General features: G+C 40.0%; 1 protein-coding gene across 2 annotated transcripts; it reads right to left on the reverse strand.

The window, feature by feature from the left end:
• Nucleotides 1–1,499: 1,499 nt before the first annotated feature.
• LOC143846980 (uncharacterized) lies at nucleotides 1,500–5,339 on the reverse strand. 2 transcript variants are annotated; one of them, XM_077355620.1, is made up of 4 exons: nucleotides 4,573–5,339; nucleotides 2,708–3,132; nucleotides 2,284–2,345; nucleotides 1,989–2,128 (listed from the first exon to the last, which is right to left on the reverse strand). In XM_077355620.1, exons 1-3 carry the CDS (start codon nucleotides 4,735–4,737, stop codon nucleotides 2,333–2,335), a joined length of 603 nt encoding a protein of 200 aa, XP_077211735.1. In that variant the 5' UTR covers nucleotides 4,738–5,339; the 3' UTR covers nucleotides 1,989–2,128; nucleotides 2,284–2,332. The 2 variants fall into 2 exon arrangements, with proteins under 2 accessions (XP_077211734.1, XP_077211735.1); XM_077355619.1 differs by lacking the exon at nucleotides 2,284–2,345 and having other exon boundaries at nucleotides 1,500–2,128.
• Between the last annotated feature and the right edge of the window lie 19,773 nt (nucleotides 5,340–25,112).

The raw sequence follows: 25,112 nt of genomic DNA on the forward strand, positions 1-25,112 counted from the left end.
AGAAAAAGTTAAATCATTTTTTTTTTTTTAAATTGTAAAAAAAATTGAGGTTAGTTAGAGGATCTCCAATAAAACTTCATTTTTTTTAATTTTATTTTTGATATGATGTGAAAAAAAAAAAAAAAGTTCTCCATATTTATTTTGCTTCATGTACTTTGATTTGTTTTTTAACTTTCTTTCAAGTCTTTCCCATTAACTTCTATGTGGTATTTCCATTTTTTTCATTAATTCATTAAAGTACTTTTTTCATTAATTACCGAAATTTCGGTTAAATGTTCAATTAATTTTTTTTTAAAACAGATTTTATGGGTCAAATTTCGGAAAAATCGAAATTTCGACCGAAATTCCGAAATTTTGGCCGAAATAAATGACCATTTCGGTTTTTAGTGGTTTCGGTGTCGGTCTCCACCGAAATTTAAAAACCATGCTCCAACCTAAGTAATGAATTAACTTTATGCTGTTATTTTTTATTTTATAATTTAATGATATTTTTGATAGGTTTTATAGGGTTTTTGGGTGTGTAGGCAAGGTTTCGTCTTGCCCAAGTAAACGCGTGGAAACGAATTAATGAGAATCTTCGGAAGCTACTCTGAGACGTTCTAAAGAATCTAATTTTTTAGTTGAAATAGAAGGCGAAAATTGAGGAAACAGGCTTTGCTGGTCGGATAGCTGACGGGGTTTTCTGGGATCATTTTGTTTTTTCTCATCCTCCGCTCCTTAAAAAGCGGAAGAATCCTGTTAAATAATGGTTCTCCAACGTGCCCAAACTTTCACCAGCTTTGCTTCTAGAATTCAGCACAAAATGCAGCTTGGGAATTTGAGATTTGGATAAAAAAAAGCAGAAAAGCACTGCCGGAAATTGTTAACACAACCTTAATTATGTGGCATTTGCTAGGGACAACCCATTATACTGTTAAGAGTAGTCCTAGATACCCTAGAGAGGGTGGCCTGGGGAAGAAAAGGAGGCAATATATCACTTTCCTTAGTTATTGTGGCTGGATTCATCCTTCCTGGAGCCCACCAGATCAAGCACCACCCTTTGGGCTCCACCTTTTCCCTTAGCGTTTGATACGTACCTAGATGGGTCCTACTTAGTGGAATAGGTTAATTAGATATTTTAGTGAATAAGATCATATCTTAATATATTTCGTAGTTAGGTTAGATTATGATAGTTTCTGATTAGCTATTTCTATTCTTATAATAAGATCTTTCTATGTTTATCACTAAGTGCTTTATATAAGCATATGTAATTGTTAATGGAAATCAACGAAGAAATAATCTTAGAATTGTGTCTTTTTGCACAAATGAGGATTATCCTTCCCTCGAAGTGGATCAAGAGGTTGCTCTTTACTCAAAGAAGATTGAATCACCTTACGAACCGATCCGGGTTCGTAAGAGCATTCTATATTTCATAAAGACTGAGAGGTTCACGTTTTGTACTGCTGGAAGAATTGGAACATCTTTCCCTCAAGAAGAGGAAACAACGAAAACTATTACACTTTGGTTTAAAAATGACATTGCTTCAAAGAACCATTTTACATTGTGTTAAACCTATCGATTATAAACAAAGCAAAACAATGAGAACATATAAAACAACCCCCTGGAAAGAAGAAAAGAATTACAACAAATCATTTGATTGCTATATAATCAGTGTATAAATTACCTATCAAGAACACTGGATCATCATTATCAACCTCCCAATATGTGCTTGATACCTGCCTGCTGTTCCGCAGTCAATCTCGCCGGAAACTCAACTTCAAACTTGAGCCGCAAATTCCCCTTCTTCCCCCGCTCCTTTACAATTGGCATCCCTTCCTTTTCAATCACAATCTCAAATCCAGGGCTGACAATGTCATTCACAGGGATGTTCAGTTCACGCCCGTCAAGTGTAATCAGATTCACAGTAGTCCCTGAAAGTGCCTCAGCCAAAGAAACCTTCTGGTTCACAATTAGGTCACTACCATCTCGCTTATAAATGTCGTGTGGCTTCTCGTCAATCACAAATACAAGGTCGGCCGGTAGCTGGTTCACTTGCTCACTCCCCTTGTCAGGGAAGGTGATCTTTGTTCCTTTTTTCCAGCCGGGTTTCACGTCGATTGTGAAGATCTCTGTTTCCGAGATTAGTCGACTGTTTTTAAATTATAATTTTTTGATACAGAGAAAGAGAAAACGATTAGTAAGACAAGAGACTCATCATTTTCTGTATGTGCAAATGTTATGATACTAAATGGAGGCATTTGGTTTTGTTAATAAATTGAATCTTTGATAGGTGAAAGAGACTACGTTGTAAATGTACATGTGAGGCATCTGATCTCTGACTAGTATCTCGCTTTCAGTCTTGAAAGCTGTAATTAGAGGTCAGAATTACAAGAAAGACGTGTAATTATCTAAGTGATATTGCCATTCAAAAACACAATTATCTAAGTGATATTCCTGATTTAGACATGTATAAAAACGAAGATATTCATTTGCAAGTCATTGCTAACCCATGAACAGTTTTGTCTCAAATCTCCTACTGTTTGTTATGGCAAATACGACTTAACCATCTGAAAGAGATTGCCTTGAACTTTTCAAATGAACAAAAGGTATCCACTATAAATCTAGGAGCATTTAAGTCCATTTGGAGGACTGGTTCTGTGATTTTGATTTGAAAAAGGGGCTTTCATAAATAGATTCATAGTTGTAGAAGAGGAAAGGAAATGCATACCCATTAGCATTGACAACGTTCCTGGAGACTTTCATCTTCCTCGTTGACCCGTTGTAGAGCTCCTCGAGGCTGCATGCTAGCTTGCTCTCTACTGGGGCCGGTTTTCGTGACACTCCCCTGCCAGCCCCCACGCCTTCACTGTAAGATCGGAATACGTTCTCGGGCCCGCCAAATCCCCCAGAGATGCCACTGTCTGGCTGGAACCTCACGGACCTACCGCGGCGCATTGAGCCAATCCCAAAAGGGCTACTCCCAAGGAATTCGGCAAAGATGTCCTCCGCATTTCGTGGATTGAAATGGAAATCACTTTGGGCACTCGAATTGCCATTCGAGAAGTTGCTTCTAGAACCAGGAGGGGGTACCCCTTTCAAACCTTCTTCTCCATATTGATTGTAGACTGCCCTTTTTTGAGGATCACTTAAAACCTGAAGCAAACGGGTGATAAGCATGTGGACACAAAAATGGTATTGACAAAATTCCTCAGCAGTTAAATTCTTGTTGCTTTTTCAAAATCTTGATCTTTGATGGAAAAGTCAAGTCATGGAACATTCAGTTTTATCTTTTATACTATGCGTTAGTGCTCTTATTTTTGTTACTTGAAAAATTCGAAACTTCTGAAGAAATACGAAACCTTGCCAGAAATCTCTGCCAAGGGCACTAGACAACATTCTACAGGCAAAAGTCCTCCATTCAGTTGGTTAACATTGCCTGACCAGATTAGTTTTCACTGTAGCCAATCTGTGATGGGATGCACCAGAACAGTTTGGATCACCAATGGGGCAGTCATGAAGATTCGACCAAGGTCGCATAACAGGGTTCTCATGGGAAAAAAATTCCGCTAATGTCAACACAAAAAAAAGATTTTATAAAGGAAATCTTGTGGCACTGTAACAAAACTTCTCTTCACTCAGCGGAGAAAGAAATGAGGTTCTCACATTCCCTAACTAACAAGTCAGATCAAATAATCAAACAAAACCTGATCTGGAAAGCTTGGAAGCTTTTTGTAACAGGTTCAAAAGAAAGAAAGAAAGAAAGAATAAGAAGAAGAAGCCATCATTCAAAAGAGAGAGAGAAGAAGAAGAAGCCCTAACATTTCAAATTAAAGCGTTAAAAGGGAGCGAAATTGCAACAGGATGGAGGCGGCCCAATGCATGAGGCTGCTAGATGTACGCAGCCTTACAACCCGTGACCAGCAGGTCACAATGGAGCAACCTTACCGTTGAGAATAGTAAAAGCTTTTATAGAATTGAGATGGCAAACAGAAACAGAACTAATAAGAATGATAGGTGACGAAGAATATAATCAGTATGAGCAGAAAGGATGATAATGTGCATATTGTTATGATGTTTATGGGGTCGTTGTAACGTAGTTATTATGTGTTTATAGCTTATGAGGCTGTTTGGATACACGGATTTTAGAATCCGGAATTTCTTCAAAATTGTAGCTAAGAGACAAGAGAAGAGGCGGACTAGCCGTCGTTTTTGACTTCTCGCCCTTCTTTTCGTCAGCAAGAGAGTAGCAAATCCTCCCATATTTCCCGGTTTTAGAAATCTCAGGACGCGGGAGAGATTTTTTCCTGAGATTTCTAAAACCCGATTTTCTCAGTTAAAATTCAAGAAAACGCTGCCAGGAAAGCATGCAGCAGAGCCAGATCATGAAATAACCTAGTTCTAGAAAAGTCATGATTTATGTGGAATTGAATCGAACATCTAAGGAGGTCGTGTTGCCTCGAAACAACCATTCCCCTCTCTTTTTCGTTGTTTATTTGAGTTAAGGCCAATTAGGCAGGAAACAAAGGATAGGTTCAAATAAATAGAAACAGAAAATTGTAACATAAACGGATCGGGTGGGGTCCGGTAACTTACATCATAGGCTTCGGAGATGTGCTTGAATTTGGCCTCTGCTTCTTTCTTATTGTTAGGGTTTTTATCGGGGTGCCATTTCATCGCCAATCTCCGATACGATTTCTTAAGATCCTCATCGTTCGCATTCCTATTCACCTTCAATATGTTGTAGTAATCTACTCCCATTCCGATCCCAATTACGAAAGAGAGGAATCCCTAACCCTAACCCTAATCCTAACCGTCAAAACTTAAAAACTCTTTTTTGATTCGATTCGATTCAGATCTCTACGATTCTTCAAGACGAGACCTTAAATCTTTGAGATCTGATGGCATTCGATCTGTCTGATATTCTAAGATTAGAATCAAGGAAAAAAGAATTCTCGATTTTTTTCAGAATAAACGCTCGAATCTCAACAATTTCTGCTTCATACAAACACGAATTACTGAAATTCCTCACATAAAGACCTCATATCTCTGCAAACTTATCTTGTAAATTCATGCGACAACGAGAAAGAAAACCTCTCATCTTTTCGATTCCTCATTAAATGACAAAATACTTATATTTTCTCGATTCTTCATCAAATTACAACAAAATGCTTACATCTTCTCGATTCTTCAAAAGATGATTCGAATCTCAGCAAATTTCTACCAAAAAAATCAAGAAAAATTAAATCTTGCCAAACGATGGAGACGTGTTTTGGGGCTCGCAGGGAAGAAATGAAAACAGAGGTTGTGGATTTTCTCTTTTTAATATTTTATTTAGGGCGCTGATATTCCTCCCCCCCTGACGGCTGCCTAAACGTTAGGATTTAACGTATATGTCACTTTCCCACCATTTGACCGGTCTCTCTCTCTCTCTCCACACACAGCAGGAACAGTTGGTGGGCCCAACAGAAACCGTTGGTGGAATTGTGGGCCCATCTTTGAACAACGTAGGCCCTACCCATACCACACCATAGGATAATCCAAACCGTCCATTTGATGGGCCATAAACGTAAATAGGTTGCATCCCAAAATATCATTTCCATAGGCTGATCCTAGCCCTCCGATCTAAATAGAAACTACATCTTATGCAACCTCTATAGATTGTAGGGTTGTGATCATCCTATGGAAACGATTTTTGGGGCACAACCTATTTACATTGTGGCCCATCAAATGAATGGTTTGGATCATTCTATGGAGTTGGTCGTAAAGTAACATTAAGGCCCATCCACAACATAGGACGATCCAAGCCGTCCATGGTTTGGATAATCCTATGGAGTTGGTCGTACAGTAACATTAAGGCCCAATCATAAGCCCCACCGATATTTTTTCAAATTGAAGTGTACCGTCAACAACATAGGATGATCCAAGCCGTCCATGGTTTGCATCATCCTATGGTATGGTTCGTACAATAACATTAAGGCCCAATTTAGGCCCCACCCATATTTTTGAAAATGAAGTGTATCGCCCACACCATAAGATGATCCGAGCCGTCCATTTGATGGGCCATAACGTAAATGGGTTGTGCCTCCAAAAGGGTTGGCCCATCAAATGAATGGTTTGGATCATCCTGTGGTCGTACAGAAACATTAAGGCCCGTCCACAACATAGGATGATCCAAGCCGTCCATGGTTTGGATAATCCTATGGAGTTGGTCGTACACTAACATTAAGGCCCAATCGTAGGCCCCACCGATATTTTTCAAATTGAAGCGTACCGTCCACAACATAGGATGATCCAAGCCGTCCATGGTTTGGATCATCCTATGGTGTGGTTCGTACCAATTTAGGCCCCACCCATATTTTTGAAAATGAAGTGTACTGTCAAGACCATAGGATGATCCGAGCCGTCCATTTGATGGGCCACAATGTAAATAGGTTGTGCCCCAAAAATCATTCCGTAGGATGATCACAACCCTACAAACTATAGAGGTTGCATAAGATGTAGTTTCTATTTAGATCGGAGGGCTAGATCAGCCTATGGAAACAATATTTTGGGATGCAACCTATTTACGTTTATGGCCCATCAAATGGACGGTTTGGATTATCCTATGGTGTGGTATGGGCGGGGCCTACGTTGTTCAAAGATGGGCCCACCATTCCACCAACGGTTTCTGTTGGTTCCACCAACTGTTCCTGTTGTGTGTGGAGAGAGAGAGAGAGAGAGAGAGAGAGAGGGTGGTCAAATGGTGGGAAAACATTAGCCAGCCGTCAAGGGGGGCGGGGCGGGGGGAGGGAGGAGTATCAGCGCCCTTTATTTATGGAGATGATTTTTTCGCCCCAACTATAGGATAATGCGCCCCCTTGTAACGTGAAACGCTTTTTGACGTCAAATGACGTTACGAGGGTGGCGCGGGCGCGAAAAAATTATTGTCCTTTGTATATCTTGTCACGAAAAGAATGATTTGAGTGGGCCCCATCAATGAGGGCAACACTTCCTCAAGGTGGCAAACGGGCAGTGCCGGCATGAAACTTCTCAGCCAGTGGGCCAGGCACGGCACGATTTGGCAACGGGCCGTGCCGGCAAATTTTGAGGTTAGGCATGTCAAGTCCCACGGCATGCGGCCCGTATCGTGCCGTGCGGTGCCGGCCCGTATCGTGCCGTGCGGTGCCAGCCCGGAAAAATAGCCCTAAATGTGCACTTTTTCACTGATTTTGCCGTGCTAGGCCGGTTGTCGTGCCGTGCCATGCTGGCCCGCGGGCCTAAACCCATAGCCCGGCACGGCCCACGACTTCGTGCCGTGCCTTGCCGGTCCACGGGTCAGCACTGCTCATTTGCCACCTTGAACAGTTGCCGCAAGCCCACGATTACACGCCCCACATTTTTTGTTTATCCGAATTAGACCTGGTAAAAAGTGACCCGGACCCGCTGGTCCGGGTGGCCCGCCTGTAATTTATGAGGTCCGGGTCACCCGTTTGAAATTTTACCCGGCTCGTACGGCTCACATCAAAACTGGGCCGGGCTGGGTGGACGCGGGTGCCCGTAAAAACCCAAATGATTTCGATTTTATACGATGTAAGCCCTTATAATCCCGTATTTTTCAGCCTTGATCAATTCCTTATTTAGGTTCCATTGGGAAAAGCTAAAACCGTTGATTTTGTAGTCCGTTATTTCATGCACGGGATGTCTGTTCGAGAAGGGATCAAGACTTTTTCGGTCATCTCGTGGTGTCTTCCAAGATTAATGGTCTCAATTTCCTACAAATGGAAAGTCTGTAGCCAGAAATTGAAGGGTCAGGATTGTCCGATGGGAGTGGATTTGGATGCATTGTCCTTCCATGGAATGCCTAATAGATAAATGGTAGGGACCATTGAACGATTGGGCCCCATTTGTACTTTTGGTAGCTCCCTAAAAAAATATGTGCACCGTGTCAGAAACTTTTATTTTAGTTCGTTGCAGAATTTGGCCCACCGGAAATTTTTTTAGCTGAAACTTTTGTCTCCTTCCTGGTCAAACAAATTATCTAAAGAGAGAACAATGCCTACAAAGTCCTATCACTCTATTCAAGTCATTCGTATGGTCAGTGATGATGCCAAAATCTGGTCACTATTCTAGCGGTGGTAAAGATATCCCTGTGGGGATACTGCACTCACAGAAAAAGTGTTAACTAGTGCGGAGTTGTGGCTCTGACGGCCACTTAGATGCTCAAGTGAAACACAAACACAGTTAGGGTGAAAGAAAATATATGAGGCTAAGATGCCTTACCAATGAATGTGAACGTGGCTCTTATGAGTGTGGGTCCCTTTTTATAGAGAGGAGTCCAGAACGTTATAGGAAACACATACCGTTTTGGGAGTCTTACTCAATTGGTCGACTTTTGCAGGAGATAAGTTTCTATCTTTTCTCGATAGGTATTATACTTCCCGCTTCCTTAATGGAGATCCGTCCAACACGGAAGGTTGCCATCTCTCCCAAGGTTTCTTTCTTGGGGATGGTTTTCCTTTTGGTGACGTTGCTAATTCCAAGGGATAGAGGAAGATCGGAGGAAATATTTCCTCCTACTAACAGTGGGTCGGTTTCTAATCATACAAAGCACCACGTGTTGCCCATCAATGGGAGGCACCTATTTTACCCCCAACAGTTGGGCCCCACTGAGGATTAGGCCATCACATCATATGGAGGAAATCATAAAGATGGGACAATCCTAACGTATACATCAGTATGTATTTTGTTTGTTCAATGTGGAACATTGCTCATTTTTGCATTGGTCGTGTTTGCTATGCTAAAAACAAATCCGAAAGAGTAAAATTAATGCTCTTAACATTCAATTTGCATGCAATAATTATGTGGAGAATCTTGAAAAATTAAAATGGTGGGTTTGATAGACGAGTTGTTGGGAGAGATGGGGGGAGGAAATGATCTTGTTTCCTCTTTTTTTCTCAATGGAGTACCCCGTGCTGTTTTTGCACCGGAGGATTCCGTTTTGTTAGCAACCCTCATGGTATTTCTCTTTTCCTATTAATCCAGTGGTCATAGTTTTGACCTTTTCAAGTGTGAAATGAGCGTTTGGATTAATATGCCGTGTGGAGTGCCTTTGGTTGGCAAACGTGGCACCCTCTTTTCCCATTTAAAATTTTCTTTTCCTCCCGAGTGCTCTCCCTGACACCCTCTTTTCCTATTAAAACTAGTTGCAGACCCGTGCGATGCACAGAGCTATTTCTCCCCAAAGATTACAAATACGATTCTGCTGAAAAGTCCAGAAGAATATCAGATGGTAAATATGCACAAATAACACACATTTTCATTCCCTGTATTATGCCCACCAATGATAAACCGGGATAAAAAATGAAGAGAGAAAAAGCGGAGAATGAGATTAATCACGAAGAAGACTAATTACATAAAGATTATATGCAAATAAATTTTAGGAGTATATAGGCTACCCCTTAGGGCCTCTTTGAGTATATCTAAAAATGTTTTAGATATGATCGTATACATGAAGGCTATAATGTTCAATATGATTATTTGTCAATGACGACGATAGCAGTTTTAGAAATGATATAGTCAATGGCTTCCAAAGAAGTCAATGTCTCATTTGAAAATAAGAGTAAATTAGAAATAATCTTACTTCGACATAATAGCCAATATTAGTGTCATCCCAAAAGCAAGAAAATGGCAAAAGAAAGAAGGAAAATGATACTTCCTATAGAATAGGAAAATGGCAATTAGAAACACCATAGAATTGCAATGAGCACTCTTGTTCTAGAACAAAACCCAAACTCTCTATGACCAAAAAATAAAATGAGGCACCCAAGCTAGGGCTATAACAGCTGAACATAAGATACAGCCAATACGAAGTCAAAAGAAAACATTCACAGCGGCATTCATCGAGTTAGAGAAAAGCCAATGCTCATGTTCCTAAAATTACTTCTTGCCTTTTCTTTGTATATATTCCTAAGCCTTGGGGCCTCATCTTCCATGGGATAAAGATCGAGTATCCAAAACCCACATGCCCAATTTATAATTATTTCACCAATTGAATCTCATAAACCCTCAACAACACTCAAATTAAAATAACATGAATCCCACAGATTAGAAAAAAGAAAGTAGTAAAAATATTAGTGGCAAAACAAAGTACAGAATTAGAAAAATCCAAATTTTGTAGATCTTTAAAATGGACAACACAATATAGAAACCAGACGGTTAGGATCATCCCATGCAGTAGATTTTCTGGGCAAACCCTATCTACATCAGGCCCAATAAATAAATGGTTTGGATCATCCAAAGAATTCGGGCCCTATTGTATTTTTGGGCGGCACGTGGATGCATGACCGTCCACTATATAAATTCACAATCCACTTCCTTTTGTCCGGAATAGGAAACAAATCTGAACGAAAAATTAAAGGGCATTCTCACCTTCTGTAATGGTCACATAGATGAGGAAAATAAAATTTATTGTACCTGGAGAGCTTTAAAACAATGCAGTGGTCTATGTGCTCTGCTTTAATGGGTTTGATTGAAAGGGTTCTCTTTCAAGTTCATTTTCTTTTTTTTCCTTCCTATATGCTCTGCTTTAATAGGTTTGGTTGAAATTTGATGCAGAATTCTTGATGAGGGTGTTCTTGGCAGGTGGTGATGATGGGATAAATCAAATTACATTAGGGATCAATATTTCATTGTAATTTAATTTCTACTCTGTAAGTTTCTTTGTTGACCTGCTCTGATTTTTTCCCTTTGAATACCCAACGGCTACAAGAAATGGAACATTTTGGTACTTCTAATTGTTGTAATTTTTGTGACAACTAATAAGACAATAGAGTTATGTATATACTCCATATTAATTAAAATTATACAAATAGTCCTTCTGCTTATTTTAGAAAATTACTAATTTTTCGTGATTTTCTATTTGAATTTGCTAAAGAAATCTTGACATATGTTATTTTTATTCTTGTGAGTTGTTATGTGGATTCTGCAATCTTTTGTTTTCACAACTACCAGTTTGTTACAACACTTTTTGAGAATCGGCGTTGTATGAGAAGGAAATTTGGGATTTGTTATGTGCCTTGATTAGAGGATCAATATAAGAATGTTTCTATCATACTAAATGAGATATTAAAACCTATTTATAACTTTTTTTTCTCCACAGATAACAGCCTTAGTAAGTTACATTTCTTCTTTTCTAATAACAATGTGGATATATTCCATGTGCTTTTTCTTTTTTTGTTTGAAATGTTACATTTCTTCTTCTTTTTCTTAATCACAATAAGATTATTTTATTATTATCTTCTTTGCATGTGGGACATTAATCCCTCTTTGGAAGCCTCTAACTCTATAATTTCTAGGAGATTATTTAAAAAAAATTCATAGATAATTTCAAAACCATTTGCATAAAGGAATCTGCATATATGCAAATATCTTTTAGATGTATTAAAAGAGGCATTTTGTCTCCTAATCTAATTCTAATAGTAATTGTATTTGTATAATACAAATAAGTGATTAATCCTAAAAGAAAGGGCTAACACGCAGTTACTGTTTTCAACGATGTTTTTGTAATATACATGATTACAAACCCAGTACTATACGACATATACTTGCTCTATATATATTGACATTAACTATCACTCCATGGGAAGGTTTTCTCTCAGTACATTACATTTTTATGTACATGGAGCTGATTAGATAGTTGGCCTCTTCACCTAAGGTCTTTCAAAGATGTTTTGTGTCATTTTAGCATGATCATATTAAAGTATCAAGTCCAAGTCTTGTAGAAAATCATAAAATGTTGTTGCCTGTGTATTTTGTATAAAGGAAATGATATATTCACTTCCTTTTTTTACCTAGCCATCCTGTGTGTTATAATATGTGAGTTCTCGGTGTTAGATTAGGTTGAGATCTCACCATTGGATCATTGTGGTGGTAGATAATGCAAGTAGATTAGCAGAGGTAATCTAGAGTGATTAGGAAATTAGGTAATCTCACCGTTGGATTAGGTTGAGAACTTGCCGTCGGATCGTTGTGGTGGTAGATAAGGCAAGTAGATTAGAAGAGATAACCTAGACTTATTAGGAAATTAGGTTAGATTAGAAAGATTCTAGCAATTTAGCAGTGCTTTTCATCTGAAGATTTGGGGAAACGGGTGTTCATTTCCAATTGTTAGGCCTTAGATAATTGTATTTGGAGGTCTTAGCATTATGTTTTTACCGTCTCTAAAGTTAGGTACTTTTTTTTTCTGATTTTTTTTGGATTCCTCATCTGTTTGGTGAAATTTTATTAATACCTTTGTTATAATACTTAAATTTGTTTTGTATTTCAATTATTATTATTTGTTTGTCCAAGATATATGTTTGCTTCTCTAGATGGATTTCTTATAGCCTTCTCTATTGAAACTTTCTCTATATTTTCCTTAGAATGTTTCTTATTCTTCTTTTAAAAAAAAAACAATGGTATAAAGCTTTCTTTTTTTAGGCCGCCCAATGCACGGGTCTGCAACGAGTCTTGATACATGAACTAGTCTTGATACATGAAAGATGGATACGCTGGACAGCAACACCGCCCAAGAAAAGAAAATCTCTCTCTCTCTCTCTCTCTCTCTCTCTCTCTCTCTCAGTCATATGTCGGGAATCTCTCGTGAAAATCATACACGCTTGGATAGGCTGGCCCGCAACACCGCCCAAGAAAAGTAAATGAAACCTCTCGTGGGCCCATCCGGGGTTGCAAATATCTGGGCGGAACAGCACTGAGAGAATCAGAAAATATTCCGATTCCTATCCTTTCATCTCCTTGTCGGCTGACTCATATTTTCCATCTACTTTCTTCTCCCTATCATTTCCTGGCAGTGAAAATATAAGTAGAAAGTGGAAATAACCAATGATTTGCATTCTGAGTTTCTTGCACGGATTTATACAAAATGGATTTCTGTTTGGCCAATATTCCAATGTTTTTACTTAGGCTATATCACTTCCCTTCAAACGTGAGTGTCATCTGCCGCTAACTTGGCTCAGAATATGAGGTGGACCATCCTAGGCACATGGCCATAAGGTGCCGAGCTTATACCAAATTTCTGAAAAAAACGACATTCCCAGAGCTTGTACCAAATTTTGCCCGAAATTTCAGGTTTTCAGCTAAAATTTCGGTTTCGGTGAGGACCGAAATTTAAAACCTCGGAAGCTCCCACCATCTTTCTTCCTCTCTCTCTCTCTCTCTCTCTCTCTCTCTCTCTCTAATGGCATTCGATTTGTCTGATATTCTAGGATTAGAATCAAGGCAAAAAGAATCAACGATTTTTTTTTATAGAATAAACACTCGAATCTCTACAATTTATGCTTGATACAAACACGAATTACTGAAATTCCTCACATGAAGACCTCAAAATATCTGCAAATTTATCTTGTAAATTCATGCGACAACGACAAAGAAAACTTCTCATCTTTTTATTCTTTCATCAAATAACAAAATACTCATATTTTCTCGTTTCTTCATCAAATGACAAAATAAAAACATGTCTCGAATCTCAGTAAATTTCTACCCAAAAAATATATCTCGGCGATCGAGACGTGTTAATGGGATCGATCGAAGGTAAGAAATGAAATGTGGATTTTCTCTTTTTAATATTTTATGGGTGGTCATAAATTCGCACCCCATGTACGATAATTCGCCGCCCTTCACTTTAAAACCTTTAAAAGTCTGCCACATAATCCTCCTTTATGGTGGTGCGAATTAGCCTACCGGGGGTGCGAATTATCCTTAAATCGTTAAAAGTCTGCCGCATAATCATTGCCGAATGACGGAATGAGTCCGCAGCCTTTTCTATATCTGGTGACGAAAATAATGATTTAAGTGGGCCCCATCAATGAGAGCAAGCCCACGATTACATCGTCGGCCCCACATTTATTGTTGATCCGAATGGTCCATCTTATAGATCATATATTGGATATATAGATTGGACAATCTTAATATCGGGAATTAATAAAGCACTTTTGGAAACCTTATGTAGTGAATTGATAAAGCACCCCCTCATCTATTTCTATACTAAATATATTGGGAAAACGTAGGTGGCCCTCGAGGTTATTAAAATCCTTGTGAATATATGGTTTTTTTTAACTATCAAATACCCTGTAAATGCAATTTCCTTATAACTATTAAATATCTCATAATTGAAAACTTTTCAACAGCTATTACATATATTATCCCTATGTAATTATAAATCTTGGGCTCTATTTTTACCGCATAGGCTGTTTCACCTCCATTGCGACCAAGTGTGTCACCCGTAAATCTAGTAAATGGAAAAGATGAGGACGATGTGCCCAAGCCACTAGGTTATTAAAACTTTATAAAGTTTATCTCTATAAACAGTTGGGCCCCACTGAGGATTAGGCCATCACATCATATGGAGGAAATCATAAAGATGGGACAATCCTAACGGATACATCAGTATGTATTTTGTGCCGTGCATTCAATGTGGAGCATTGCTCATTGTTGCTTTGGTCGTGTTTGCTATGCTAAAAACAAATCCGAAAGAGTAAAATTAATGCTCTTAACATTCAATTTGCATGCAATAATTATGTGGAGAATCTTGAAAAATTAAAATGCCGGGTTTGATAGACGAGTTGTCGGGAAATGATATTCTTTCCTCTTTTTGTCTCAATGGAGTACCCCGTGCTGCTTTTGCACCGGAGGATTCGGTTTTGTTACCCACCCTCATGGTATCTCTCTTTTCCTATTAATCCAGTCGTCATAGTTTTTACCTTTTCAAGTGTGAAATGAGCGTTTGGATTAATATGCCGTGTGGAGTGCCTTTGGCAGACGTGGCAACCTCTTTTCCCATTTAAAATGTAGATTTTAAAGAAGCACCCACGCCATCTCTCTCTCTCTCTCTCTCTCTCTCTCTCTCTCTCTCTCTCTCTACAAGTTTGAAATCGTAGGCTTTTGAGAATCTTTAAGGAGGAGGTGAAAAGACCTAGACCTGGCATGCGGGGTCTGGGCATACAGGTCCGGGTGGCACAGGCAGGGTCACAAATGACTCGGAATCTTACGGGTCACAAATGACCTGACCCGGACTACACCCGTACATACTAGGTGGACCCACAGGTCAACCAGTTTTTCTTTCTTTTCTTTTTTTTCTGTTTTTATGCCCACACTGTAATAGGATTATCCAAACCGTCCATGTGATGGGCCATAACGTAAATAGGTTGTGCCCAAAAAATCATTTCCATAGGATGATCCTAGCCCTCTGATCTGTGGAGGAATTGCATATTATTATTTATGGAAAGCTCTATAGATCGTATGGATAGGATCATCCTATGGGAATGATTTTTGGGGCACAACCTATTTACGCTGTGTTCCATCATGTGGACGGTTTAGATCATCCTATGATGTGGTCCGTACATTACTTTCTAAAAAATACGGAACTATAAAATCTCAAACATTTGGGCTTTTACAGGCACCCGCGATTCCACCCGGTCCGGCCCAGTCTTTTTGGGACCCATACGAGCCGGGTCAAATTTCAACGGGTCACTAATTTAGTGAGCTGGACCAGGTGAACCCGTGGGTCTGGATCACTTTTTGCCAGGTCTAAAAAGAACTAATACAAGGTTCAGACAAGAAATGTTGAGTAGCTTTTTAACATAGCTTATTCGGAGGAAGGATAAGTACATAGTAAAACATAACGAACTAATACAAGGTTGAGACAGGGAATGTTGAGTTGCTTTTTAACAGAGCTTATTCGGAGGAAGGTTAAGTACATAGTAAAACATAACGAGGTTTTTTTTATAGATAGGCTGGGTTTGGCAGTGACCCCTACCGGCCCCTACCGGTTTATTTATATGAGAAAGATGAAACAGGCAAACAGACTCTAACCCTATCTCAAGAATAGGGGTACAAACCATACGAGAACAGCAACAAGACCTTTCCTTAGAAGCAAGGTTGACTTGGTTGACTTGTAACAACAACGACCTAGTTAATTTCCAGCAGTGCTAGTCCCACGAAACGTCAACGACGACCATCTCCGGTGAGTTCCCTGCCGAAGATGGTTGGCTAGGACGAGTTGGAGGAGCTCCGTATGCGGACGCATCGTCCACATTTGTGGGAATGATAGAAGAGAGTGGCGGTGCTGATGAGTAGAGGCTGCGGCCCAACCCTCTGCGGAACATGGTTTGATAGACCCACACCCGGGCCGAGGACGAGGCGGTGGCATCACCTCCTGTGGGAATGAGAGAAAAGAGGCCGCGGAGGAACCCATTGTGTAACATGACTTGATAGACCCACACCAGTGTGGCTCTGAAATCGCGTCTTGATAGACCCACAATATTGGTGGGATTGGCAGAAGAGAGTGGCAATGCTGTTGAGTGGAGGCCGCGGCCGAACAGTGCTTGATAGACCCACATAAGTGGCCAAGACAAGGTGGAGGTGAGTGGAGGCCTCCATTGTGTAATAGGAAGTGTGGGTACATCTAGGCCCCCATGATGATCCTGTGCAGTAGAAATTCTCCAGCCAAGTTGTAATCGTGGTTGTAATCGTCTGCGTAAAGCAAAGGCAGGGAGAATACAAGGGATGTATACAAGTGCTACCCACCTTACTAATTCTCCATAAAGAAGATTCGACAGTAGATGAGATAAAGATACAGCAAGGGTGATGAGGAGCAAGCGATCGATGAAACTAGTAACTTTAAAAGAGGAGATCGCGGTGACGACAAAAAAGGGGATTAAGACGGAGAGAAATAAGAGAGTTTTCTCCTCCCTAGATTTGAATTCTTGCATGAGGGCAGGGAAATTTGTAGCAACGCAGATGATGTAAGAGAAGATCAGCTTGGCCCACATTTCGACTCCAAATTTCCTTAGCTTTTCTTTCTTTCTTTTTTATTCTTCTCGGCCACTATGTTTCCTACTCGAAATAGAATAAACAAAAATAAAATTAGTCACGGTATCATAAAACAAAGCAATTTTATAAAGTTACATGAAACAATTTTGTAAAATCTTAACATATAACAAGGCAAATAGAAACAATATATTTAGTAAAATCAACTGAAACACAAAAACAACACAGCAAAAAATCCATCATTTGGATTCAACGACTAACCATTTTTGTTACGGCCGTCTCTGCATTCTGTTTTTTTTTTTTTTTTGAAATGTCAATAATTATATATCATAGCAAAATAAGGAGGTCGAGATGGACCGCCCATATTTACAATAGGAAGCAAGAAAATCTCTGCATTCTGTCTTCCCTCTTTTTTCTTCTTTTCAATTTTCTGCCCTTCTAAATATATTAGAATCAGAAATAATGGGGTGAACAAAACAACAACGCAAATAGAAACCATTTTGTAATATCAAGACCAAAAGAAGAAAAAAATCCATCATTTGGATTTAAGCGACTTACAATTTTGTTTGTTTGTTTGTTACGTCTCCCATTCCGTCTTCTCTCGCATTGCTGCTATTTATAGATATCTATAGAAGTCATGGCCCCTAGCAAATCCCATGTTGAAGGCCCTTCCAGTCATGAGTCTTTAGCCTTGCAAGGTGCCTTGCTGATCATCCCTTGACCCAAGAGCCATATGTGACTTTGTGCGGGTCCTTATCTCTTGACTAACGAAATGCTGTCTTGCCTTACCCATCTTTCCGACTCTGGCTCAAAACGACAAAAAGGGTGTATTTTAGGCCTTTGTTTTTTCGTGTGTAGGGCTTCTGTGCATTGGTGGCGTTAGTTGATGAGAGAGCGACAAGGAGATAAAGGCCCCACCTTGTATTTGTGATTGACGACAAGCCACCGATATTTACAAGCGAGATGCTTCTTTGAAGCAACGTCATTTTTAAACCAAAGTGTCATAGTTTTCGTTTGCTTGTTTTTCATAGGGCTTCGGTGGATTTAGTGCTGCAAATGAACCGGGCTGGATCACGAACATGTTTGGGTTCAGCTCATTAAAAGCTCGGCTCGGACTCATTCGTTTACTAAACGAGCTGAACCTCTGCTTCCCGTGGGTCCCACTCCAAAGTGAAAAAGAGAAAAGACGCAAACAACTGAAAACAGAAAACTCAAATGTCTAACAATAAAGTGTGCCATGTGCCCCTCTCTCTCCATTCCTCTTCCACGAAATAGAGTGGTGGGTATTTCTTCTCTCTCCGGCCTACTATGCTTTTTGTTTGGATAAAATAAGGGCCCGTTTGGATGCCGAGAAGATTTTGATTTGGATTTCTCACATTTGCAGCCCTTTTTGCACTGTAATTTGGATCGGATCAAATTTTTGGATTTCTAATTCGGTAGCTGACGGTGAAAAAAATCAGATTTCGAAGTTTGCTGTGGAAATTAGAAATTGGAAATCCACAACTCTGGGAGTTTCCTTCACCTTCTTTGCTCCTCAACCTCTCCCCTCCCCTAGGAAGTACCCCCTTCCCTCTCTGTCTCCCTCTACATGAGCTGCTAGATCTATTCAATTTGTATTCAAAACTCAATTCCATATCCAAATACAAAATTGGAGGTATCCAAACGGGCCCTAAGGGATTTTCTAGCCTCCATTGCAGAAGGCATTTCGAGGATGGCATGTTGCATGTGAGAGCAGCCAACTCATGAATGAAGACAAAATCTGCTGAAAAGTGAACCCATGTGGCTGCTCTCACATGCAATAGGCCATCCGCAAAATTCCTTCTGCGATGGACGCTAACAAACCCCATAAAATAAATCCCTGACTTGCTATCCCACGGAGAATAGAATTTATAATCTTTCCTCTCATTGATCATTATGCCACCCTATCCGTTGGGGTTGTTCCCTGTATGCGAACATGTACGGAAGATCCCAAGTTATAATGGATAAAATAAAACCTGACTTGCTAATCGCACCCCCTTGTTGGTTAGGTTGTTACCGGTCCCACCATGGTTAAACGATCTTAGCCACTTGATTGAAAGGCTTTCAATTAGGGTTTTTTGGGCACAATTCCATTATTGATGTTTGCAGCCAATAGTATAATGGATGGGACCTACATTCTTAGATTGTGCCACTCCATAGGATGATCCAAACCGTCCATTGGTTGGGCCAATTACATAAGTAGGCTGTATCACAAAAATCATTTACATTATGGCGCAACAAATGAACGGTTTGGATCATCCTATGGACTGGGCCGTACCACACATTTTTTTTAGAATATGAGTTTGTATGGGCCACCCATCATGTAATTTCTCATGTAGGGATTTACTAGCATTCATCGCATAAGGTATTTGGCAGACGGCCTTTTGCATGTGAGAGAAGCCACAGGCTCACTTTTTAACAGATTTTGTCTTTATCCATGAGGTGGCTGCTCTCACATGATGCCTTCTGTGATGGACGCTCGCAGATCCCTTTTTAAAAAACAAAAACATATAGGCCTTATCTGTTCATAGGATAGAGAGGGAAGGGTTACGCGGCACACTTTGACCGGTTAGGGGGGATTTGCTTTGGGGTGAATTAGGAAATTTACATGATAGTGAACACGTGATAGAGAAAAGATACACGTGGAAGAGTGGGGTACGTGGCACACTTTAATTTTGACCCCTTTGTGTTTTCTCTTTTGCACTTCAGTCCATTTGGAATGCCGCTGGACACGCTCGAAGCAACCAATAGCAACCCGTTTTAAAAGGCTAGCGCAGGCAGGTTACCTGCGCTTATATCACAGCAACACTTTCCTCATATATTATATATATTATAAATTAGAGGAAAATGATTGTGAGCTTGAAACTCATATAGCTTATATGAGCTTGAGGGCCCAAACACATGTGGCCCCATATTGTTAGAATGATCCAAAGCATTCATTTGAAATGACCTTATATAGATAGAGTGTGTACAAAAAATTAGCTCCATAGGATCATCCTAACACATCCAAAAGTGGAGAGCAAAATGGACAGACACCGTTTGCCACAAATCTGCCCATTTTTTATGTCCGCTTTTGGAGGGGTTAGGATGATCCAATGGAGCTGATTTTTGGTACACACTCTATCTATGATGGGGCCTTGCAAATGAATGGTTTGGATCACCACAAAAAATGTGGGACCCATGTGTTGGGCCCTCAAGCTCATATAAGCTATATCAGCTTCATGCTCACAATCATTTTCCTCTATACATTAATGGTATTTATTTGATGTGTTTACTAAACGAGCTGAACCAGAACCCAACCAAGCTCGACCCTGGCTCGGCTCGGGCTCATTCGTTTACTAAACGAGCCGGACTCAAGCTTTGTTAAATTTTGGCTGGCCGAACACAAGCCCGTAGTAAAAAGTAGGGCTGCAACTCGGGTCGGGTTTTGAAAAACCCAACCCTACCCGAGAAATATCTCGGGTCGGGTCGGGTTTTTTTCGGAAAACCCACGATTCCCAAACCCGGCCCTACCCATGACAAATCTCAGGCCGGGTCGGGTTTTTTACGTTGACACAACTTTTTAAGGAAAACTCTTGCTTGGCAACCCAACTCAACTCACAGAAGTAGAAAAACTCAAGCATGGCAAACTCTTTAGTGCATTAACTAATAACTGGTCCAAAGATAATAAATTGATATATTACCAAATGAAAATGATTATACTCGTATGAGATAAACAACAAACTATTTAGTGCATTAACTATTTAGTTGAAACTTGAAACCCTAGAGCTAAAGGGGGGAAACGAATAGAAGATGGAAAGAGTCTATGTGATTGTGTTTGTGCGTGAGTTTTACTTTTAAGTTTTCACTTTTAAAATAACAAAGTTTTAGAGAAAAAAAATACATACTATAACTTACGTAACTCGGGCCGGGTCCGGTCGGACCCCTTCAAACCCGGCTCGACTCGAGATTCATGCGGGCTTTTAGATCGTAGACCCGGCTCGACCCGAGAAACATGAACCCAACCCAAGCAATTTTCAGGTCGGGTCGGATAAAACCCGACCCAAGTTGCAGCCCTAGTAAAAAGCTCGTCACGAACACGAGCTGACCCTTGAATTAAGCGAGCCGAACACGAACAACCAAATGTTCGGCTCGGCTCGGCTCATTTGCAGCCCTAGGTGGATTGGTCGGTTAGTTGATGACAGACCGACAAGGAGATAAAAGGAATCTTCCGATATTAGGTAACATGCCATCCTTGTAGTAAATATTCTTCCCAAGATACTAATCCAGAATCCTCTCAGGCAAAATAGCAATTGTCTCACCTGATATTCAAGGATAGCATGAAGTCCAAGTTGGAAACTTCACAAAACAATATTTATAAATTAAAGGAAACTGGCAGTGTCATAAAAGACTTTCTAAAAGCAAGGAGAAGGTATGGGAAAGTAAGAAAATGGTTTAGTTGTGGTCCCTCATTGGGTGGTCCACCCATGCCATGTAGGCATTGTGTCATGTGCACCTGCGTCAGGTAGAGTGTGACTTTGTATGCCCCCAAATCTATTAACCCAACAACCACTATGACTTTGTATGCCCCGCTATCGTTTGACTGGTGGAAGCAAGACGTATGGTCCAATGTGATTGCTGAAAGGCAGACAATCACCGTATCCTCATCAGCATATGGAAAATAGGCAGCTGGTATTGGCACTACCATGTTTTGATAACCGCACGAACTGAGCACCTTGTCTTTTTTATTTAACCAGCTGCTGTATTATCTAGGGCTATTAAAATTGCCAAAAAGCTCTCAGCAACCGATTAAAAAAGAAAAGACAAGGTGAGTTTGCCCCATTACCAAAACATGGTAGTGCCAAAATGTATAGCCTATTTAGAAACCAATAAATGTAAGTTTTTCAAATCTATTAAACATATTATACAATATATCTCTATAATTCTATAAAAACTTAAGGGCCCGTTTGGATACCTCGTGCATTTGTATTTTGATTTGGACTTGAGTTTTGGATACAAAACACATCAATCATCTTCATGATCATGTTTTAAGAGAGAGAGAGAGAGAGTGAGTGAGGGAGGGATGTCTCTAGGGCTGGCAATTTCACCCGGAAAAGAGGGGATCCGCCCTGCCCCGCCCCGTTTGGGGCGGGGATTCCCCGATTTGATAGGGGAAGGGGAAGGAGAATTTAAAAATTCCCCGGTGCGTGGAGGGGAAGGGGAAGGGGATGTAGTTGTCCCCTCCCCACCCCGCCCCGCCCCTCCCCGTTAATCAATGCCATTTTTTTGTATATTTTTAAGTGTTTTTTTTTTAGGAAAACTACTAGAAACTCTGTGGATCGGCTACAAGATTTCCCCAAACATAAACTTAGCTTGTCTTTTCCTTTTAATTAGCTTCTGAGAGCATTTTGGGAACTATAATAACCTTTTGACAGATGTTGAAATAATAAAGACAAGCTGAGTGTATGCCATTATCAAAAAATCGTAGTGCCAACATCGGTGGCGAAAATAAAATAATAAAATAATAAATTGCATTTTTATTTTGGTTAGGGACTTAAGGTTTCCTTAATTCCTTCCCAAGAAAGAAACATTGCTCAGGTTAGGGACACAGTTCACTTTTTGCATTTTGGTGATTCCCAAGCCTCTGAACATTGCTCAGGCATCTATTTGGGTTTATAACGCCTGTTGGTGCGACTGCTGCGAGGGCACTCAAGAGTCAAGTCAGTACTTCAAGGGATTTTGCTATCTTCTGAAGAGTAAGAAATATATCTCCTTCGTCTACAAGTATGTTAGTTTATAACATTTTTATATATTGAAATTGCATCAAGTTGATTAGGGACACCCATCATCAGTGTTTCAATGACTAAAGAGGGGGTGATGTTGGAGTAGGGCGGGGCGGGGCGGGGATTTTGTCCCCGAAGGATGCTGGGAGGGGAAGGGGAAGGGAAGGGGATTAGATATTCCCCGCGAGGAGGGGAAGGGGATTCCCCACCATCCCCGCAAAGGGGAGGGGAAGGGGAGGGGGGAAATTCCCCGCAAAGGGGAAGGGGTAGGGGACCCCAACATCCGGCCCCGACCCGCCCCGTTGCCAGCCCTTCATGTCTCGCTGCTGCCGGAGCAACGTCGTGGAGCAGCGATGGTTACGGAAGTTGCCATAAATATTGATTTCCAAATAATGTCTCGCAGAAGAGATTTGAAAATCGGAATTTTTTGCACTGTTGTAACTGATTTGGAAATTCTAAGGATCTGATCTAGTTCAAAATATCAACTAAATCCAAATCTAAATCTTGCTGGTATCCAAACGAGGCCTAAGGTTATTTAAAACCTTGTAAATATGAAGCCTCTTTTATTTAATAAATATCTAAAATCCGCAAATTTCTTTATAGATATTAAATATCTTTACAAGTAAATTTTTGTCTAATTATTAGAACATCTTGATCAGATGGATTCTCAGCCCTTGATCTACTAATTCGCATTTAGATTCCATTTGGAAAAGCTAAACCGTTGATTTTTGTAGTCCTCTTATGCAGTCAGAAATTAGAGGGTTAAAATCGTCCCATGGGAATGTATTTGGTTGGGAGGCCATCCATGGCAAGGCCTAACAGATAAATGGTCTGGATCATTGAACAAGTGGGTCCCACTTATACTTTTATTGGACCTGGCAAACAGGTGGGCCGGGCTCGGTTTGACCTGACCCGTACGGGTCCGGGTCAAACGGGCGGGTAAAATGACTCGTAAAATTTACGGGTCACCAATCGTGGACCCGGACCCACCCGTACGGTCACCCTTTTTTTAAGATTTTTTTGTTGTTTTTTTTTTTTTTGGGCGTCGTGCTGACGCATTTACTACGGTTAGCTAGAGGAGCCCACATTAAGGTCCCCACAGCTAGATTTTTAATTTTTAATAAAGAAGGATGAAAACTGCCGTGATCTCAATGAGATATTTGGATAGGCTCGTGACTCGTGCGCATCTGATGTGACCGTTGACGGGATGGAAGGAGAATATGAGGCCAAACCTCATGTTGCATTTGAAGAGCCGAGATGTGACATGTGGCAACGTTAAATAAAAATAAAGGTAGTGTGACATCATCTCTGATGCCATGGTGATAAGGCCTGAAAAATTACCGAAACTTCCGGAGAAAGAAATCGGTTACTTTATTTTAAAACTGTGTAAAACGTCTCTTTTACGGGCACCCGTGGGTCCACCCGGACTAGCCAGTTATTAAGGGTGGTCCGGGTGGACCCGCAGGTCATTTTAAAACGGGTCAGAAATGAGTGACCCAGACCCCGGAAAATATGGGTGGGCCGGTCAACCGACAGGCCCTGGTCAATTCATGCAGGTCTAACTTTTACCCGATCCTATTTTTCCTTGGAAAAATATACACATCTATCTTGTAACTTGTAAGAACCACTAAAAATAGGGATTTGCTAGTGTCCACTACAGAAGAAGGCATTTCACAGATGGTCTGTCCATATGCTAAATGTCTTTTGCAATGGATATTAGCAAATACCCTAAAAATTAGTTGCAGACCCGTGCGTTGGTGGGGGGAAAAAGAATGACTAAAAAAATCTTCATAAAAAAAGAAAAAGATAAATTTGTTAACCTAAATCATTGGGATTAGGAAATGAGTAATTATTTGCATATAGTAATGGATATGGAAAATTCTACAATTGTTTCATCAAGTGTATATAACTTAAATGTACAATTCAAACTGCTTAACTTAAAAGATAAAATTCTTATTACTAAATATTTATAGAGCACGCCAAGAGGAGCAAAACTGATCCTATTACAAAGAAAGAATGTAAAATTAAGAGATTTTTTTTTTTTTTTTTGATAAATTACAAAGAGAATTGATGGTGCTTATAAAAAGCACTTACATGATAAAAATAGAAATAAATTCTAACCTAATTATTAATGATATCTAGTTTCCAAATCTATCTAAATTTCCTCTACTAGCCAACTTGCCTAGTATAATAAGATGATCCAACGGTGAGATCTCCACACAATCCACCAATGAGATCTTATGAGATCTCACATATTCTAACAAAGAAGGACACAGATTTAAGATTCTTCCTATGGGTGTTCTTATGCATCAGCTTGAATCCGTATTAAATATTCAGTCTAAATCCACCAAAGTTAAAGAGATAAAAGAACAGTTCGAATAAAAAACTGATTGTAGATGTTGTTGACATGGACATATTTGAAGGCATCAGCCTGAAGTTCCTCTCCATGGCCTTTAACTGCTCTATTCTTAATTCCTTTCTATTTCTTAGGTAAAGTATCACCCACCCCTTTTATCCTCAAACTCACTCTTTCTTACATTCTATTTGGCT

This window comes from Tasmannia lanceolata, unplaced genomic scaffold, assembly GCF_043159265.1.
Source record: "Tasmannia lanceolata isolate RefF3 unplaced genomic scaffold, GAP_Taslan_0.1 ptg000015l, whole genome shotgun sequence".
NCBI classification, from domain to species: domain Eukaryota; kingdom Viridiplantae; phylum Streptophyta; class Magnoliopsida; order Canellales; family Winteraceae; genus Tasmannia; species Tasmannia lanceolata.

Coding starts and splice junctions, on each gene's coding strand:
- LOC143846980 (XM_077355619.1), bottom strand. CDS start 4,737: ATGGGAGTAGATTACTACAACATATTGAAGGTGAATAGGAATGCGAAC. Junction 3,133..4,572: donor ACATCTCCGAAGCCTATGAT/GTAAGTTACCGG, acceptor CGTTTGCTTCAG/GTTTTAAGTGATCCTCAAAA. Junction 2,129..2,707: donor AACGTTGTCAATGCTAATGG/GTATGCATTTCC, acceptor ATTTAAAAACAG/TCGACTAATCTCGGAAACAG.